The 20,557-nt window shown below is 38.4% G+C and overlaps 2 protein-coding genes across 2 annotated transcripts; one reads left to right on the top strand and one right to left on the bottom strand.

Annotated features, from left to right (window-relative positions):
- Nucleotides 1-3,632: 3,632 nt before the first annotated feature.
- Nucleotides 3,633-4,641, top strand: LOC137815526 (uncharacterized). Its single transcript, XM_068618643.1, has 2 exons — nt 3,633-3,795; nt 4,028-4,641. Exons 1-2 carry the CDS (start codon nt 3,633-3,635, stop codon nt 4,639-4,641), a joined length of 777 nt encoding a protein of 258 aa, XP_068474744.1.
- An 865-nt stretch (nt 4,642-5,506) lies between these two features.
- Nucleotides 5,507-12,726, bottom strand: LOC137819361 (ammonium transporter 2). Its single transcript, XM_068623181.1, has 4 exons — nt 11,866-12,726; nt 11,154-11,439; nt 10,103-10,206; nt 5,507-6,031 (listed from the first exon to the last, which is right to left on the bottom strand). Exons 1-4 carry the CDS (start codon nt 12,505-12,507, stop codon nt 5,603-5,605), a joined length of 1,461 nt encoding a protein of 486 aa, XP_068479282.1. The 5' UTR covers nt 12,508-12,726; the 3' UTR covers nt 5,507-5,602.
- Between the last annotated feature and the right edge of the window lie 7,831 nt (nt 12,727-20,557).

Genomic DNA, 20,557 nt, shown 5'->3' with positions numbered 1-20,557 from the left:
GGCCTTAGTCTTTTCGCTGAAAACAAGTTATCAGCTCAAGACTGGGGGGCTTGTGGACCGTCCCGGGGGGTTGACCAAATGTCAAAGTCAAAGTCAACACATGGTGGGACCGCTCGAGGGCCCCAAAGAAAGGAAAGAAAGTCAACAGGTTGACCGCTTGGGGGATCGCCAGGTTAGGGCGTCGCCTCGCAAAGGCGTCGCCTAAGAAAGGCGTCACCTCGCAAAGGCGTCGCCTCGCAAAAGCATCGCACAAGAAAGGCGTCGCCAGGCTAAGGCATCGCCAGGTTAAGGCGTCACCAAGTTAAGAAATAGTCAAGTTAAGACATCGACGGTGTTACACCCCGATACCCATGGATAGGAAAGACCATGGAGGGGGCAACACCGTGAGGAAGTCTCGGGCCCTGATAGCTCAGAACAGCAATGAAGAGAAGAGAAAGGTGGCTTCAAGGCCACAGTCCTAGTACTAGTAGGGAGTAATCTAACTCATGAAGTACCCACGCCACCGCTGGGAAACCCTGGGACAGATACGACCCATGAGGGGGCCACGCCCAGGGGAGAACCACGTGCATGGTACGAGAGAAAGGTAGATACACTCCTAAGGTGAGTGACTAGAAGTTGGGGCGCATGAGTTGGCACCCAGAAAGTCACCCCCTTTGCGCCAAAGGCACTTCGAGAAAGGAGGGTTCGCACGATGGATTAACCCTAAGTTGGGTTACGGCGCTGTAGGGCCCTCCACGAAGATTCGCGATCAAGTCAGAAGAACACGTGGCAATAAGCACTGAAAACATCAAGGCTTTCCTAAAAGTTCGCTAAGGTACGCGTTAATTCAGTTAAGATTCGAATGTTCCAAGGAATATTTTTATACGCTTTCAATGCGCTTTAACCCGTTTTAAATACGAGAGGTGTATAAAAAGGGACCTGGGAACGTTTCAAGGGCGATCCGAGTTTTGACCTAATTCTCGTAGCCTTACACAGAGCACAAACCCTAGTTGTTTTCGCTGCACACCCACTGTGTGCACAAGACGATTAGGGCTACACAGTTTCAGTCATTCAGTTATTTTTCGACCACCTTCACAGCATTCTTTACGGTGTTCCGATACGGAGGTGCGTCACCTTTGATGTTTCTCGCTAGCTGACTTGATCGTCGGAGTGCAAACGGCCGCGAGCGCGCCCCTTTGTTCGCTTCTTTTCAGGTATTCACAAACGGAGCAGAACGAAGGTGCCCTAGCTCGCGAGAACAAGCCACGCATAAAGACAACCCAGGTCAACCAGCGGGAACAACTATCTCATTAGCCGAGATTTTCTATGTTTTCTTAGCTTAATCTTTGCTCTTTTGAGGGTTATAACACTTACATTATTCCACAGGTTCATCAATGATTGAGAGGGTACAACTTCATAATTTTGCTGCTTCATTTCATTTGTTGTAGATGTTATTGCCCTACTTGTGTCTTTAAATCATTCACTACGACATATATGTTACTGAAATTGTCTAGTTTCTTGTTGGAACTGCTAGAATTGTTGATGGCATTGCTGGAATCTGAGGATTGTTCTATTTCACTATCTCTTACAAAGAATTATTCTGCATCTGTTGTTGCTGCTTATTTGGTTGAATCTGTTGTTGTGATTACCTTTGTTGAGGTGGCACATATTTCTGTTGAGCATTTGGAGGGGTTTGAAAGTTCATTTGTTGTTGCGTGTACTGATTCTTCCAAGGTTGGGATGAAGATGGTTCATATTTCAGATTAGGATGTTCTCTCCACCCTGGAATGTATATGTTTGAATAGGGATTGTACTATTGTTGTTTCCGACTACTGACTTCATGGAAGGATTGGCTGATTCTTGTAATTGAGGACAATAATCTATAAAATGTTCCATTGAAGCGCATATGCCACAACTCTTATGCACCATAATTGATTGTTGACCCAATATCACTTTCTTCACTATTTCAGAACTCAATAATTCGATCATCTAGTCTTCTTGCCTCCGTTCCTTGAATAGATCCCGAATTTAACTCATGCACTAATCTATTGCAATTCTTTGTATTAAATTGTTGCGAGTTCTCGACCATATTAGAAATCAGGTATCTGGCTCTTGTTGGAGTTTTTTCCATCAATGCTCCTCTAGTTATTCCATCAATCATATACTTAGTTCTATTGGCATAAAACCTTCATAAAAAGTATTAATAGACGTTGTTCTTGTTTTTCTTGAGTATGGACATACTTTGTAGTGGAAACTCTGTGCAAGCAACTTTTTACAGTAACACTTGCCATATATTATCCATGGTGATTAACATGATAAGGTTTTTCCCTAGCATTTGGTGGGAACGTATTGTAACCAGAGAGGGTACGTTTTATAAATCAAGAAGGATATGTTACTCTATCGGTCTCTTCTGTATAAGAATTAGAGTACTTCTCTGTGTAGATATATTGTTCTTTAGTGTGGAAAATTCCCTCAAATATTGAAATTTTAATTCGCCAACTTATGAAAAACTAGATATTACTGATAATATAATAATGTTGTAAGTCGCTTGAGTTGATAACCTTAGATACAGGCTAATTTATAATTGGATAATAACATTAAATTCTTTACAATAATTATAATTTTCTATATAACTTTTAAAAGTAAATATTTAAAAACTAATAACCTTATCTGTCTAGAATTTTAACAAATAATTATTTTTTTTTATTAGAAAAAATCCTAAACCCTAAACCTTAAACAAATAATAAAAATAATAAAAATGTTAATACCATCATTACACTCCAATTGATTGTGATGCGATCTCATTGCTTACTAATGCAATATCAAACTTGCATATAAATATGAGCATTAGTTATTCTTATTGTCCTGTGATTAACATCGCCATTATAACATACAAACATTTTTTTAACCATTACATATTACAAAAAAATAACTAACATTATTAAAGATATTGAAATTTCTTATTAACATGATTTATTTCACACTTAAAATGACATTAAAGAATTTATGTCTTAGATACTTAAACATAGTATACCAATATGGTTAGCATTAAACTCAAAGTCATCATCAGTTTTATTTTAAAATTTGAATAACCAATAATTATTACCTTTAATTGTAGTTTTGAATGTCATTTATACTATCATTTTAAATGTAATTTATAGTATAGCTTTTACGAGGGGGAAAGTAGAATTTGAGAAATCTATTGTAAGACTATCTAAAGATATTGTATTCTTATTTGAATAGTAGCAATGAAATAAGAGTTATTCCCCGTATCACCAATAATATGTCCTTGCCTCGACTAATAAAGATGACCAATTATGACAATCGGAGCATCCAAATGAAAGCCCTTCTTGGATCTCAAGATTTTTGTGAGGTTGTTCAACAAGGTTTTGAAGAACTATAAAATACCACTGGTTATTCGGCGGCCGAAAACAAAGTGTTGAAAGAGACACGATCGAAAGATAAGGCATCTTTGTATATGTTGTATCGAGTTGTTAATGAGGCAATCTTTGAGAAGATTTTTGGTGCATCCACTTCAAAGGAATTATGGGACATCTTGGAAAAGGTGTTCAAGGGTGCAGTCTGAGTTAAACAAAATCGCCTTCAAACTCTACGAGGTGAGTTGGAGGCCATGAAGATGAAGGATTCGGAAGATGTATCTAGTAGCCAATCAACTTAAACGCAATGGAGAAACTCTCACGGATGCAAGGGTTGTAGAGAAAATTCTTCGGTCATTGACCGATGACTTTGAAAATGTTGTATGTGCAATCGAGGACTCAAGAAACATGGGAGAGATGACCATTGATGATCTCACGGGTTCTTTTAAAGCACATGAACAAAGAAAGAAGGAAAAGAAACAAGAAGTCTTGGAGGAAGCCTTACAAACAACGATTTTGATCACAACAGAGGTCGTGGTCATGCAAACAACAATGAAGAAAGGGGACAAATGAACCAGCAAAACTGGCATGGACGAGGTCGAGATCGTGGTGGTGGTCATATCATTCAAATGTTGAATGTTACAATTGCAGAAAATATGGACACTGTGCAGAGGAGTGTTATGCCAAGAAAAGAGTGGAAGAAAGTGAAAATTTAGTGGAGGAAGATGAGACAAGAGAGGAAGGAATTCTCATGATGGCCAATGAAGACGTCATTTTGGATAGTGACATGGTATGGTATCTAGACACTGGTGCTAGTAATCATATGTGTGAGCACAAACATCTCTTTCTTGTTACAAGAGATAGAAGATTGACATGTGTCTTTTGGAGACTCAACAAAGGTTCCCATCAAAGCAGGGGGAAAATATGTTTTTCTCAAAAGGATGGAAAACAAGGCATTATGGAGGATGTTTATTATGTACCTGATTTGAAGAATAATATTCTCAGTATGAGACAATTACTGGAGAAATGTTATTTGGTCTTTATGAAAGACCAAATTTTGCACTTGAAGGACAAAAATGGACGAGTTCTCGTACATGTGGAGATGGCGAAGAATCTAATGTTCAAACTCAACTTAAAGAGTACATTACCGAAGAAGTCCCTTTGTGATGAAAAAGTTGAGCTTGAAGGTTTAAGGGAGAAATCAAGTAACTTGGAAGAATTTTACAATCTACTGAATAGTGAAAAGAACAATCTTTTAAATGAAAGGAATGTCTATGTATCTTAATTGGAGACTGTTAAAGCAAAATTTGGTAACATGGAAAGAATGTTTACAACATTGAAAGAAAAATATGTTAATATTGAGAAAGACAAAGAAAGTAGAGTCAATCAGGTAGAAGAACTTCATTTGTTGCTTGTGACACACAAAAATAAGGTGAATGGATAGTCCAAATTAGAAACCCCTGATAAGTTTTCAAATGCCCTTGAAGGTATGAAGAAGCTAGGGGCAAAACCAAAGGTCAATGACAAGTATCTTCCCATCTTTTATTGTTTGTGAGAGTGTAGGAAATAATACTTCAGACAATCTGACTACTAGGTAAAGTAAAATTCTTTATGACAATAAGAAACTTCTGAAGGGAAATATGGTTTAATCATTATGTTCCATGCTTATTGAAGCCAGAGTCTTTCTTAAATTCCTTAAATTTCAAGGGTAAAAGTGGAGAAGATTTTGTTTGGGAAATTAAAAATAATTCAATTCAAAATTCTACATGGATTGGTGTAGTGAAGAAAACTGAAGTTGCTTCTAATCCAGAACCGTATGTGACTAGTGGAAAAATATTGGAGGCAGATGGATAAGGAAAAATATAAAATTGGAAGTATGGGCAATGACAATCAGAAAAACAATACAAAATGTTTGAGTTTAAGGGAGGAATTTGTTAGCATTAAACTCAAAGTTGTCATCAGTTTTATTTTGAAATTTGAATAGTCAATAATTATTACTTTTAATTATAATTTTAAATTTCATTTACACTATAATTTTAAATGTAATTTATAATATAACTTTTTTATGAAAGAGAAGGTATAATTTGATAAGTTTGATAAGTTTGCTGTAAGATTATTTATAGAGATTGTAATTTTATTAAAAAAGTAAGTGAAAAGAAAAATATTCTCTATTAACAAAATATTGGTAATAGTAAAGTACAGAGATAATTTTACCACTTTGCTATAGAGAACTGCCTCTACATCATTCATAAGTCTATGGTCAAACCCCTTGCTCCATGAACATAGGGAGATGGGGAAGTTTTATCAACTATAGAGGATCCATGCCTGGTTGGATCATATTTTTCACCATCACCCCAAAGGGCATAGGCTTCTTCCCCGTGGACAGCGTCGTCACCGATCTCAAGTTGATCGTCCGGCATTCTCAAGGGTATGAAGAACTGTATGGCTAGAAGAATGAGTGTGGTGGAGACCAAGTTCCATCCTGTGATGAAACATGCTGCCACCAATTGCTTCAAAAACTGAACACCACCACTACCACCATAGAAGGCACCCCTTGAGTTACTCACCGGCAATATGAGACTACAAAGCTCAGGTTCTGCTAAGAGACCTGTGAGAAGACCACCCAATAGGCCAGCCACTGCATGTGTATGAAACACTCCTAGAGCATCATCTACCTGTGTGTTTTTTTTATCAGAAAGAAAAATATATATAAATGAATGCTATAATTGTATTAAACAAACGTCAACTTCTCTGCTGGACATTGAAGCAGATTCCAAATGCATCAAACAAACATCATCTCCACTGGACACTTTATTACAATTGTTAGCCTACAAGTTGTTTTTTTTGGAGACATTAGGATGTCTGGTTTGATGCTATATAGTGCTGAGTATTGTTACATCAACATTCAATTTTTAATTATACAAAGTCAGAACGGTTGTTAGCTGCAGCGACTCCTTGTTATTTCTTCTGTTCGCCTACAAGCACATTTTTTGGAGTCACAGGGAAATTAGGATGTTTTGTTGCTTGTGAAATTTTCTTTTCCAACATATCAAACTTATAAGCTTACTTTTCACACTGTGACAAGTAGGGGGTGGGCATGGATTGGATTTTCCAAAATCCAATCTAAATCCAAATCCAAATAAATGGATTAGATTTAAAATCCATATCCACTTTAACTAGATAAATATATTTGGATTTTTTTAAAATCCATTTAAAGTGGATTGAATCCAGAATAAATCCACTTTATTAATTATATTAAATCCATTTTGTCAATTACATTAAATCCATTTTGATATGGACAGAGACTAATTTGGCTCGAACTGGGCCTAAGCCGACTCAACCTGGACGCAGAACAACTCGGCTCTACATCGGCCCTGACCCAGACGACTCGACATCGGCCTTGGCCCGAACGACTATACATCGGCTTGGGCCCGAACGACTCGACATCGGCCTTGGCCCGGACGACTCGACATTGGCTCGGGCCCGTCGACATCGGCCCGGGCCTGTTCGGCTCGACATCACCTTGAGCCCGCTCTGCTTGACATCAGCTCGGGCCCACTCGCCTCGACATCGGTTGGGGCCCACTCGCTTCGACATCGATTTGGGTTCGCTCAGCTCGAGATCGGTCTAGGCCCAAACGACTCGACATCAGCCTGGGCCGAACGACTCGACATCGGCCCGGGCCCGCCAGACTAGACATCGGCCTGGGCCCGCTCGACTCGTCATCGGCCCGGGCCCGCTCAACCCGATATCGGTCGGGCCCGTTCGACTCGACATCGGCCCGGGCCCGCTCGGCTCGACATCAACCCGGGCCCGCTCGGCTCGACATCGGCCAGGGCCCGCTCGGCTCGACATTGGCTCGGGCCCGTTCGACTCGAAATCGGCCCAGGCCCGCTCGACTCGATAATGGCTCAGGCCCGGTCGGATCGACATCTGCCCAGGCCCGTTCGGCTTGACATCGGCTCGGGCCCGTTCAACTCGACATCGGCTCGACATCAGCTTGAGCCCGCTTGCCTCGACATCGGGTTGAGGCTCGATCGTTTCGACATCGACCGGGCCCACTCGCTTCGACATTGGCCCGGGCCCGCCAGACTCGATATCGGCCCGGGCTCGCTCGGCTCGACATCGGCTCGGGCCCGCTCGACTCGACATCGGCCCGGGCCCGCTCGGCTAGACATCGGCCCGGGCCCGCTTGCCTCGACATTGGTCCGGGCCCGACCGTCTCGACATCGACCAGACCCGCTCGCTTTGACATCGATTTGGATTCGCTCAGCTCAACACCAGCCCGAGCCTGAACGATTCAAAATCGGCCCGAGCCTGCACGACTAGACATTGGCCCGAGCCCACACGACTCGACATCGGCCTCGGCCCGCACGACTCAACATTGGCCCAAGTTCGAATGACTAGATATCGGCCCTGGCCCCCTCGGCTCGACATCAGCTTGGACTCGCTTGGCTCGTCATCAGTCCGGGCCCGCTCGGCTTGACATCGGCCCGGGCTCATTCGGCTCGACGTGGACTTGAGTCAACTTTGCTCAACCTGCGCCTGAATTGTCTTGGCTCAACCTGGATCGAGCCAAGTCAAAATCCAACCCAAAATACAATTTGGATATTCCAAAAATGTATCCAATCCATATCCAATCCATATCTAATTAAATAGATTGGATTTAAAATCCAAAAATATGGATTTTGATTTAAAATAAATCCATTTAAATGGATCAAAACTAATATGGATTTGGATAATTATAGATTGGATTTTGTAATTTGGATTTTTTGCCCACCCGTGACAAGGGAGATTAGACTGCAATGAGGGTTTGACACGGTAGGTAGACACAAGTGAGGTTCTCAACAGTGGTGTGACTCAGAACTTTCCATAAATTTTTGTATAGATGTATTTTGTTTTTGATTAAGGAGAAAAGTTCTGTTAACAGAGTGAATAACATATATTTAATATTGTTTATAAAAATTAAATAATAATTTTAAATAAAAATGTAAAATGAAAATAAATAAAATATCAAGAAAATAATGAAATAGAAACCAACTTTTAGAAATAAAAAATAATTAGTTGTTATAATGACTAAATTAGAGATTATTTTAGAGATTAAAAAAAAATTGTTTCTAAATTAGTTTATATTATTGTTAAATGGTTTCTAAATTGATATCTAATTAGCAATCAAGGTTTTTCTACCAAATTTAGAAACTAAAAATTTGATAGTTAAAACCTGGGTAACTAATTAGATACTAATTTAGAAACCATCCAACAATAATATAAACTAATTTAAAAATATTTTTTTTTTAATTTTTAAAATGATCTTTAATTTAATTATTATAACAACTAATTATTTGTTGTATGTAAAATTTGTTTTTCTTATAGTGTATTAATTTATTAAGGTATGAAGTGTATATTTTTATTGTTGAATATGTTAATATAGGAGCACTCTTAATTAAGAGTTGTGATACCTTAAATATATTTATACTTTTTATTGATAAAAAAATTGAAATAAATTTAATAATATAATATAAAAGATTTTTCTCACCTGTGAGATCAATTTACAATATTGATGGATTTAAGAGAAAATATTGTTGCATTTTTTAAAATAATAAACAATATATGATATTAAAAAGAGTGAAATATTAAATAATATGAGTTGTTGAAAGATGCAGTTGCTATGATTTTAGGGTATCACGCAACTGTTAAATATTTATTTAGGACCACAACAGCAAAGGATTATTGTGACACTTGTACTAGATTAACAATATCTTTAGAGACTTAAATGTAGTCTGACAAAGGTAAACCAATAAAAATTCCTGATTTAACTATTCCTCACTGACGAAGATGTTTGAAGTATTTTTAGTCAAGATCAAGAATGATTAAATGCTTGAAACCTTGAATTCCATTTGATTTACCCTTTTTGAAATAGAATTCAGAGATAAGTAAGAGAATTAATTCACCAATCTTCTGTGTTTTTAATATCAAAACCCACCTAACTCTTACCTTTTGTCCTTTTGTGTAGGGTAAATAATTAATCAACAGATTACATGTGAATGAGAAAGCAAAATCCACCAAGACCAAATATTATTGGATAAGAATTAATGAAAAACATAGCAAAAGGGACACTGTAAAAAGGAAAGATTATCAAAACATATTGAATAATGTAAGTTTGTAGTACTTTTTAAATATTATTTCAAATATATTTTATTTGATTAAACAAAATTGGACACGGATCAAATATTTATTTAACTTCCATTTTATTTTTCATCCCGTCTTTTTTATTATTTCCTTTTCTCTTCTAACATGACTCATTAAAATTAACATCTTTCTATATTTTTCTTCCCCTCTTCTTTTCTTCCTTTTCATTATTAGTTTCTAATACATTTGAACTAATATTTAAGAAGTGATGAAAAATATATTAAAATTAGTTAATTAATTAACACTGTATTGTTTACATATGTCAACTTTTTATACTGCTTCTTTTTTTTCTATCATTTATTTTAGGAAAATAACACTTTGATATTCATTGAAAAAATTATATTCATTTTACAACCCACTAATAAAAATAATATATATAAAAAATTTAAATTAAAAAAATATTATTAAAATAATATTATTTTGAATTGTTAAATAAATATTTTTTGTTTAGTGGATATTAAAATATCATCATCCTTTTAAAGATTGTTTATTATTTTAGATGGTGATGTGTGTAAAGTTGAAAACCACTATGTATTCACATAGAAAAAATAATGAACCTTCTGTAGTAGGCTTGACTTCTTGTGGAGGATCATCATAGTCATCCATGGAATGCTCCCTGAAAGTATTCCCATCACTATAGCTGCCCAAGATTGCACAAGCCCTGCAAATTTTCATTGTCACTCTGGTATTAATTAATGTCAACAAATGCCAACAATGGTACAACTAAACATTTGTGATGGTGTAATTAAATCCTTTAGTATTGTTTTAGTCCATGTATCATTAAATATTCAGGGCCTGAAGTGTGCTCGTTAATTTAATTTTATTGATGTTAATAAAAAAAGTCATTAAATATTTAGGTTTTCAACTCTTTTTTTTTGTTGATTTTTATTATGTCACCTTTTTCATAGAAATATTATGTCACTCTTTAGACTTTAGTAATTTATTTTTCAATAAGTGACATGTATTAGTAATATTATATCAGCAATGATTTAGAAGTGAAATGAACCCATATATGATTATTATAGAAATTCACATAATAATTAAATAGAGTTTATTTTTTAAAAATTAAAACTTACAAAGTGAAAATAATTCATTTTTAAAAAGATTAAAAAATTCTGTCAAGAAAAAGATTAAAATCAAATGGGATAATATGCAAAAAATGTCAACTTTTTGAGTGTGCAAAAAAAAAAATCAATTTCATGTATAGATATCACCTATAAAACTTTATAATATTATTTATGGGTAAGAAAACTTTTTTTATTTTATTTTTATATTCAATTATTAATTTGTAAAGGAATTGAATTAATAGATAAACAGAAAATAAGGATGCAATTTAAAAAAAAAAATATTCACATTCTTAAATGTAATTTATTTTTTAAAATAAGAACTAAAATAAACAAGTGATTTTTGTTTAGAATTAAAGGTTACAGTAAGAAATAAACATAAAATATATTTTTCAAAGTAAATAATTTATAAAGAATAATCCTATCAGTTCATTATGCGAAATACTCTTTCAATCAGAAATGGTTTAGTTAAAATTTATTAAAAACTAAAAAAAATTATAAGTCACAAGTAAGAATAAAAATGACTGAAGAAATGCATACATACCTGCTCCTGGGGTGATGCAAACGAGTCCAGTCATCATGCCCTGAACAGCTCCAATAACAGATGGTTTGCTGAAAAAGATGACATCCAGAGAGGTCCAAACTAGGAGGCTAGTGGCTGCACAAATGTTGGTGTTGAGCACAGCAATGGAAGCATCAATGTTGGCTGCATATGGTGCTCCACCATTGAACCCTGACCACCCCATCCACAGCAACCCAGCACCCGCTAGCATCAGCAACACATTGTTTGGTGGGAACCTCTCCCTGTCACTCTTCAACCTTGGCCCAACCTTAATCCATCTTTTCTTTCAGCATTTTCAACTAATTTCTCATGAAAACACTTGTGCAATTCACAATAAATAAACAAATAAAAGACAAAACTGAGATACCCATTTCTTTTAACCACAATTAGTAACTGAGATACACTGAGATCACAGCTCTAACTTTGCTTGGAATGAATTCTTATTTAACAAGGTAAATAAATTTCTACTTTTTTTCATGTGTTTGTTTCATCTGTTTATTTTAAAAAAGTCATTTTTAATTTATTTTTATAATTAAATTTTACCTGCCTTTTAAATTAGTGATTTTAAAAAAAAAAAATACTGGTTTCAAAAGCACTTATTTTAAATACTATCATGGTACAGTACCATAATTAAACTTTAGATCTAATTAAAATATAACACAAAAAACTGAAGGAAAAAAGAGGTTTTATATACCCAGTAAGCAGCAGTGAAGCCAGCAACTCCAGAAGAAAGATGAATAACATAGCCTCCAGAGTAATCAATGACCCCCCAATGGTAGAGAAAGCCACCACCCCAGAGACTAAAAGCCCCAACAGTGTAAGAAAAAACAAGCCAAAGAGGCACAAAAGCCATCCAAGCCTTAATGTTCATCCTCCCAAGAACCGACCCAGCCAACAAGATAAGCGTGATAGCAGCAAAAGTGAACTGGAAGTAGACAAGGGAAGCCATGGCAAATAAGGGCTCTGATTTCTTGCTCTCAACGGTTCCATTCTTGAAGTGGTGGGTGGTCTCAGGGACCTTGGCCTGGTTTATCAGAAACTTTTGGCCCAGCGCAGGGGCACCCTTACCCCAGAAGGGAAGGAGTTTGTCCCCGAAAGCCATGCGGTAGCACAGGAGGACCCAACATATTAGGACTGCTGCGAAGGCGTAGAGAGCCATGAAAGCAGAGTTCACTGCCCATTTTTTCTTCACTATGCTGGCGTAGAGGATGACTAGGCCTGGCATGCTTTGGAGACCCACCAGAGTTGCTGCTGTTAGCTGCCACGCGTTGTCACCTTTGTTCAGCCAGCTCGGTGATGCAGGGAGGTGTTCTTCGTATGCTGGGGCTATGGCCATGCTTCCACACCTTCAGAGTTCGACCAAACTTTTCTGATCTTTCTTTCCAGTCACCACTGTGTCGCTGTTCTTTAAGTGCTTCAATAACAGTTCTAGAAATTTGGTCTCCACACAGAATCTTTATAATGGTTTGTTTAGTTCACGGATGAGAAAGTGGATCATGGGTTCTTGGCCCTCTAACCCTTCATCATTTATCTTACCTGGTCTTAGTCTTGGTTTGATTCGCTTAGCTGACTAATTTAATGGTTATAGTTGGGGGTGAGACGGGTTATTTTTTTCTTAATGTTGATATTTTGAAAGAGAAATTTTTTTTAAATTAAAATTGGTGATAATTAATGTTTTATATAAATTTTATTTATATTAATTTATTTATATATTATTTATTTATTTTTATTTTTTTAAATATTAAAAAAATATTAAAGTTTGATTTAATTTTTATTTTTATTTTTATTTTTAAAAAATGATAAATATGATAATAACAAATACATAGATCTAAAAAAATTATAACAAAATAGAATAAAAAATGTCGGATCATTTCGTGAATCCATTCATCTTATGATGAGATGACGAGGTGAGTTATCAATTTCATCCCGTATAACTTTGATGTATAAGTCTAATCCTCTTAAAATATATGACCTTAAATACGAGGGGGTGAATTGTTTATAAAATATTTTCGCAAACTTTGAAAGTATAATGAACTACAATGCAAAATCATAGAGAAAGAAATCAAGAAAACAATGAAATAAAACTGTTTAAGTTGATTTCCAGAAAATCAACCAGTTGTTTTTGCGATTCAACCGGTTATTTTTATCAGCAGTGATTAAAGCAACTTAAAAGCAAAATGTAAATGAGTTCAAGGCAAGAGAAAAGCACACAAACAATTTATACTGGTTCACTCTTATCCCAAGAGCTACATTCAGTCTCTAGAAACCATTGGGTATCTACATATGCAATCAAAATCTAGATTCCAAACAACCACACCAGAGAAGTGACCTTGAACACCTCAAGCCACACACTTCCTTTGGCACACAACACCACAAAATTCAGAACACCCTCTGATTCTGCTTACACCACCAATATTCAGAAATACAAGAGATAAAGAAAGGATTACACCTGATCAATATCAAAAACGAAAGATTACTACAATCCTATTCCACTCCTTTATGAAAATCCAAAAGCTTGATGCAAATCTTGAAAACTCAAATCTATTTTCTCAATCTCAAAATGTCTAAAGTAATTCAATATCTTTAGGAGCGTAAAACAACCTTTATATACTCCAAAGGTTTGTTAAAAACATTTAAAGCAAGAGCCAAAACAGTTAGAAAACATTTAAAGCTGATTTACCAAACTTAAGAAAATTTTTGTTATGAATTTTCAAAAAACAATCGGTTGAATTTTTTAAACAACCGATTGAATTGGTTTGACAACAAAGTCAACCAAGTCAAACAGGTTCAAACCCTTTTCAAAAACCACTAAGTGTCAAACAACCGATTGAAACGATAAAACAACTGGTTGTTTTTCACTTCTTTAGAAAACAATCTTTTTCAAAAAGGTTTTGATTCAAATCAATTTTAGATTCAAACAAGGAGTGGATTGCACTTTAATCTACCCATAACCCACCCACACAAGCAGCAACTCTAGCCTTCCACCAAACACCATGGATTTGGAGACATCAAAGCACAAGATCAACCTTGATCAACAATCTCCCCCTATTTGATGAAGACAAATCTCTGGTTGCTTGTGTTGATCTGTTTGAATCTGAACCAGCATCTGCAAAACAAAATCTATGCAAACACAGAGCATATATAGAAGCAGGTTATGAAGGCACACAAACCAACTTTTTGCATAACAAATTTAAGCAGAAAAACTAGTCAAAAAAATGTGTGTGCAACAGCTTTAAACAAGTTTAAACAGCAGAATTAACCTACCAAATCAGAGTTTGCAGCAGGTTACACAACACATAAACCAACACCTTCTCCTCCTATTTGTCTTCACAAATAGAATGAAGAAAGGGTAAAATAGAATCAAGAAAGAAATTGTCCAGAAATTAAAGCAAGAAAAGCATAAATAACAACTAAACTTGGCTTCAATCTTCCTTTCCATACTGCTGCTCAAATAGTTGGTTTTGAACAACTTCAATCTGTTCATCTAGGTTATGAAAACGTGCATCCATGGAGTTGAACCTTGTTGCACACAGATCATGCAGGCTTCTCTGGTCATCCGCAAAGTTGTCCATCCTATTCACCATCAATCTTTCAAATGGTTGCATTGATGTTATGCGATCTCTTATGTTCCCAGTATTTGGTCCAACACCAAAATTAGCAGTAGGTTCATCCTCTTAAGCATTAACTCCATCACCTTCAGCAGTAACAACTTGTTCTTCCTCTTCATGTTCAACTTGCACAACACTTGAGGAACCACCTTGGTCTCCATCCTTTGCTTATCCATCTTCCACCAATTTTGGTGAATCCCATCTTACTAAGTGAACCATTGTTCACTTCATGTGATGATTTCACCACTTCAATTTGTTCTTCCTCAAGATCCACTTCAAAATAATTCAGAAATTTAGAAATCAAGATAGCATATGGATAGTGGTAATCGTTAGAATATATGGCCTTTAAACAAGACGGGGGTGAATTGTTGGAAAGAGATTTTCGATTACTTTTGAAGGTTTAATGAAACTCAGTGAAGAAATCCAGAAAAGGAACCAAGTTAGCCAAGAATACAATTTGTTTTAAAGTGAAACACAGAAAAACAACCGGTTGTTTCTTCGATTCAATCGGTTGTTTATACTAGTAGAATTTAAAACAACTTAAAAACAGAATCTAAAAGAGATCAAAGCAAGAGAAACGCACACAAGCAGTTTATACTAGTTCACTCTTAAATCAAGAGCTACATCCAGTCCCCAGAAACTTCTGGGTTTCTACTATGCAACCAAAACTAGATTACAACACAAACCACCAAAAGATTAACCTTGAGCCCTTTAAGAAACACACTCCTTTTGGCACAATAATCCACAGAAATCAGAACACCCTCTGATTCTGCACTTACCAATTACAGAAATACAGTAATCAAGGAAGAAGAGAATAGAATACACCTGGGTATTACAAAGCTTAAAGATCAGAAGTACACCCAGTCCTATTCCACACACTTGAAAATCCAAAGCTTGATGTGAATCTTGAAAACTTGAAATTGAATTTGCACTATGATTTCTCAAAACTATTTTTCTTACTTTCTAGAAGCGTATAACTAACATTTTATACTCCAAAGAATAATTAAAAACATTTAAAACAGAAGCGCAGTCAGTAAGAAATCATTTATAAGAGATTCATAAATCATAACTGAATTTTGTTAGGATTTTCAAAGAAACAATTGGTTGAAAACACAAAACAACCGATTGAATTGGTTTGATAGCAAAGTCAACCAAGTCAAACAACTTCAAACCCTTTTCAAAATTCACTAAGTGTCAAACAACCGATTGAAATGATAAAACAACTGGTTGTTTTTTCACTTCTTTAGAAAACAATCTTTTTCAAAAAGGTTTTAATTCAAATTAATTTTAGATTTAAATAAAGAGTGGATTACACTTTAATCTACCCAGAACCTACCCACACAAGCAACAACTCCAGCCTTCCACCAAACACCATGGATTTGGAGACATCAAAGCACAAGATCATCCTTGATCAACAAATCCAACTTGTTTTTTTATGAATTAGTTACGAGTTGGACCATAAACATCCCTAATTTAATTTAAACTAATGAATTATGAAAATTGTCATTTTTAGGGCATAATACCTTTATTTTGAAAATATCACATAAAATATCATGAAATTAAACTTATAAATTCGGGATAATTTTTAGTTTAATTTTTAAAAAATAAAATTTAGGTATAATTACCTTATTGATATATTTAGAGTCAATATTCAATTCAGTACAATGGTTTTTTTTTTAAAAAAAAATCAATTTGATCCCTATATTTTTTTAAAAGTATCCAAATTTGTCCTTTCTGTTAAGTCCCATCTTACAGTGTTAAGTGTTACTTATGTGGTAGAGAGAAGTGGGATTAGGTGTTGTGACAGGTGGAAATTGGAGTGGATTGACATATTAGTAAAAAATCAATTGGGGGTTAGGTTTTTTTGAATTGAAATTAGTGAGTGGGTGATTGGGGCAGCTAGTTTGTGTGATCCTGTGAAGTGCGATTGTGTGGGGTGACGATTTTTTGAGGTGCAACAATTGTTGAGTGTGGTGCAGTTTTGTGTTTGCTTGTTTCTAAGGTTAGGACTTTTTCATTTACCCCGTGTTAGTTCAATGATTATGGGGTCTTTAAATGTTGATTAATTGATTGCTTTATTTTATATGTTGTATGTTCTATATTTGGTTACTTTAAGAAAACATTTACATAGTGATCCTACCTATTGACCAAGACGCAAGAGCCTTGCCACGTCAAATCTGGATCGACTTCTGCGCCATGTTAGCTTCGGTCCTTCGCCTTGATTCACCTCAAGAACCTGCAAAAGATAGAACGGCGCCGCTGCGGCCGATCACGCTCCGACGCCCAAGTCAGTGACTGAACCACCAAATACTAAGAGAAAACTTAAGAACTCTCAGGAACCATGCAAAATTCTCTCTCAGCGTACTCAAGTTCTCGCAAGCGTAAAAGAAGTAATCTGAAACGCGCGTACCTCAGAAGTTCGTTAGAATCTCTTATATACCTGTGCACTTTCTCTCTCCTGACAGTTACACATCTAGACACGTGGCTCGCATCCAGCTGTACACGTGTCACCATCTGGAGCATCCTTGACTTGGGCGCCACTTCTTACTCTTCAGGCTTTTGGCTAAGTTACTTATGCATGAAACAACTCAGCGCATAGCTGCCTTGGAGCGTGATCCCTTCTGCGTGGCGAGTACGAGTGCCTTCATACACACCTTCCCTGTGGTCTCGCCGGCCGCCTTCATGATCTACCTCTCTTGCTTCGTCTTGCATGTTCAAGGTAAGCCGTTCCCCGACCTCAACCTCTGGCTAGCTAGGGAATGACTATCTGACGACTTTATCCTCTGCTTCGAAAGCCTGAACAAGCTTCTATGATCCCCTTTGGCGATGTCCTTCTTTTCGGCGATCTCTGATCACTTGGTCGTCTGGGTTCGCCTCCGGCGACTTCATCACAAACCTGGTGACCGCCGGTTTAGGTATGTTAGAGATCGGAGCACGCCAACTTAAGGATTGGCGACTACACGAGCCCCCCGACTTCCTTCCCTTCTGCCAGCCATGGGCCCTGCTCAACACGCCTACATAATAGCTTGCTGCCACGTCATCACTTCCGACTACCAGGGCGGTACACAAGCCCCCCAGTCTTAAGCGAAGACTTGTCCAACGAAAAGACTAAAGAAGTCACGTCACTACCGATCTATGTGGCGCTGGCGCAGAATTCCAAACGTTCGTACTTTCTGCTTTTCTGACGCTCCACCAAACACCTTTCCAATCGCTCGACACGTGGCTTCATCAACGGTCATCTTTAACTGTCGTTTGCGCTTCCAAAATCGTTTGAAAAACCCTTAAACCCTTTTCATTTTTACTGTTTCATCATCTTTCTGCCTTCGAAACGCTCTGAGTCTTCTCTGCAAACCCACGACGCTCTTCGACTCTCTCAATCCCCAACTCCCTTCAACGTTTATCTGATCATCGAAAGGTACCTCTTTTACTTCTTCTGTTGATATTTGCTGCATTTTAACCGATTCGCATCATCCATTAACTGTCTGGTGCATATGTTGTGGGTTGTTTCTTCTTCTTCTCCCTTTTCGTAACTTAAGGCTTCGTCTTCCATTACTTTCATCACAACGAACTTTCGTTCGTTCGTTTTTCATCCCTCGTTCGCAATCGAGTCGACCTCTACAACCTTCGCTCATCTTTCTTTTCCTTTTTCCTTTGCAGTTCCCGCGATGGCTCGTACAAAGACCACCGCGAATCCTCCTCCTTCGTCGCGAAACCTTCCATCCCAAGCGCATAACCTACCGCGAGCACCTGGTGCTCCCTCTTCCCAGGCTGAGAGGCCTGCAACCTCTCGCCCCAACCTTGCTCAGGCAACTCCACCAGTCGCCGGAGGAGCCTCCATCCCCACTCCAGATTACAAGAAGCTTTACCCATGGGCCAACCCAACTTTGCTGAAAGAGACTTCTTCAGTGAACTCTGCACTGGCGGTGCTACGGCTGAAGAAAGGGGACGAACCCAACCTTTCGTTCCACAAGGAGCACGATGACAAACTGATGGTGCTGCCTTGCCCTCCTGATGTGCCGATCTGCGCGGATGACAAGGGGAACAACGGCGAGTTGTTCTGCTTCCTGTACACTACCCTCTTTAAGAAGGTGAAACTCAGGCTTCCCTTCACCCGTTTCGAACGGGAACTATTAACCGAGCTCGACATCGCCGCCGCCCAGCTTCATCCCAACAGCTGGGCATTCGTGCGGGCGTTCCAAATCATGTGCGCGCACTTGGGACTACCGGCTTCGGTAGATGTCTTCCTTTTCCTATTCGAGGCCAAGAATCCTGGAGATCGCCCCTGGGTGAGCCTGAACGGAATTGCTGGGAGGTCGATCCTTTCTATCTTCCAGCAATCTTACAAAGACTGGAAGGGAAAGTTCGTCCAAGTGCGCCAAAATGACCGAGACCCTTCGCTGCTCGATGGCTTTCCCTTGTACTGGGTAAACAAGGGAAATAAGGATTCCAAGGGAAGCTTCAGAAGGCCTAGAAGTCCTGACAACATGGGCGAGTTGGACAAGGATCTATGCCTCTTCTGGAAAAGCGTGGCAGCTGCTAATATTACCTTTCCCACCTCTGCAATAATCACCTTCGAGTTCCTCGAGAGTCAACTCGAAGCTCACATAGGTTAGCACTTACCTCGACCTTTAGCTTTCGTCTTATGTTGTATCTCTGTTACCTATTATTGGGCGTTCTGCTTGTTGCGCGCTAGACCTGGTTTTCATTTCCTGCACCATTTGTTTGTCTCGTTTGCACATGTACTCATATATTTTACTTTTGTCTTTGAGCTTACTTGTATACTTTTGCACTGTGCAGATCTCATGCTGGGTAAAGGCAAGTTAGCCGAATTGAGGGCGCTCGCCCGAACCCACAAATTGGCATCGGGTTCTCAAACCGTGCCAAACTCGGTGGTGGAGATCGCCGCTGCTCAGGGAAGATCACCCCCTCAAGGCTCGACTCCTCCAGAAGCATTGCCCGCTCCTCAACGAAAGAAACTCATCTTGAGGAAACCAAAGCGGAAAACTCCTCAAGTGGTTCAAGAAGATGAAGAAGAGGATGATGAGGCAACTGAGGACGACCTCATCACCAAAAGGAGAAGGGTGGCACCTTCTTCACCATCTGCTCCACCTGCCCTTCCAACACCAACACCACCTTCTCCCCCAGCTCCAACACCGCCAATCCAAGCAGTACCCTTGGCGGTTGCACTTCCTGCGGTTGAGGCCAACGAGCCCAACTTCATGGAGAACCCTCCGAGTGCCTCCACGCCATTCGTATCCGCTGGAGAGGGTCCTCCTTCAACTGCCTCAATCGCCGAAGCTGCGCCAGGTGGGGACGAAGGCGCTCATAACTCGCCAATAATCATCACCGAGTCCCCCACGTCACCACCACGCCAAGAAGCCCAACCTCAACAACCAATCCAAGAGGGCGGTGGTGAGAGCCAGCACCAGGCTCCTTCAACGCCTCCACCAACAGTGGTTGCAAACCTTCCCCTCGCGGTCAAAGGAATCTGGGGGCCCTTCACAACTAGGCTTAAAATGATGGCAGAGGATCTCCCCTCTATCATAACAAAAGCTGTGGAGAGCTCCAACAAGAAACTTCAGGATGATATCTCCACACTCGAAGAGGAGAATCGCCTGATAAGAATCGAGGCGGAGAAGTTGTCTTGCAACCTTATGATGGCGGAAATCGAACACTCGAGGGTGGAGGACGCCATGAGCACCGAGCTGAGGGTGGCGCGTAAAGAGGCCACTGATCTGCGCCAGAAGCTGCACCTCCTAGCTCAAGAGAAAATCGAGC

This window comes from Phaseolus vulgaris, chromosome 10, assembly GCF_051622355.1.
Source record: "Phaseolus vulgaris cultivar YP4 chromosome 10, ASM5162235v1, whole genome shotgun sequence".
NCBI lineage: Eukaryota > Viridiplantae > Streptophyta > Magnoliopsida > Fabales > Fabaceae > Phaseolus > Phaseolus vulgaris.
This window is presented reverse-complemented; position numbering and strand designations above follow the sequence as displayed.

Excerpts from the sequence above, each read along its gene's own strand:
- LOC137815526 (XM_068618643.1), top strand. The coding sequence starts at position 3,633 with ATGTATCTAGTAGCCAATCAACTTAAACGCAATGGAGAAACTCTCACG. Across the intron at positions 3,796-4,027 it reads GACCATTGATGATCTCACGG|AGGAGTGTTATGCCAAGAAA; the intron begins GTTCTTTTAAAG and ends GACACTGTGCAG.
- LOC137819361 (XM_068623181.1), bottom strand. The coding sequence starts at position 12,507 with ATGGCCATAGCCCCAGCATACGAAGAACACCTCCCTGCATCACCGAGC. Across the intron at positions 11,440-11,865 it reads GCTTCACTGCTGCTTACTGG|GTTGGGCCAAGGTTGAAGAG; the intron begins GTATATAAAACC and ends AGATGGATTAAG. Across the intron at positions 6,032-10,102 it reads AGTCAAGCCTACTACAGAAG|GTAGATGATGCTCTAGGAGT; the intron begins GTTCATTATTTT and ends AAAAACACACAG.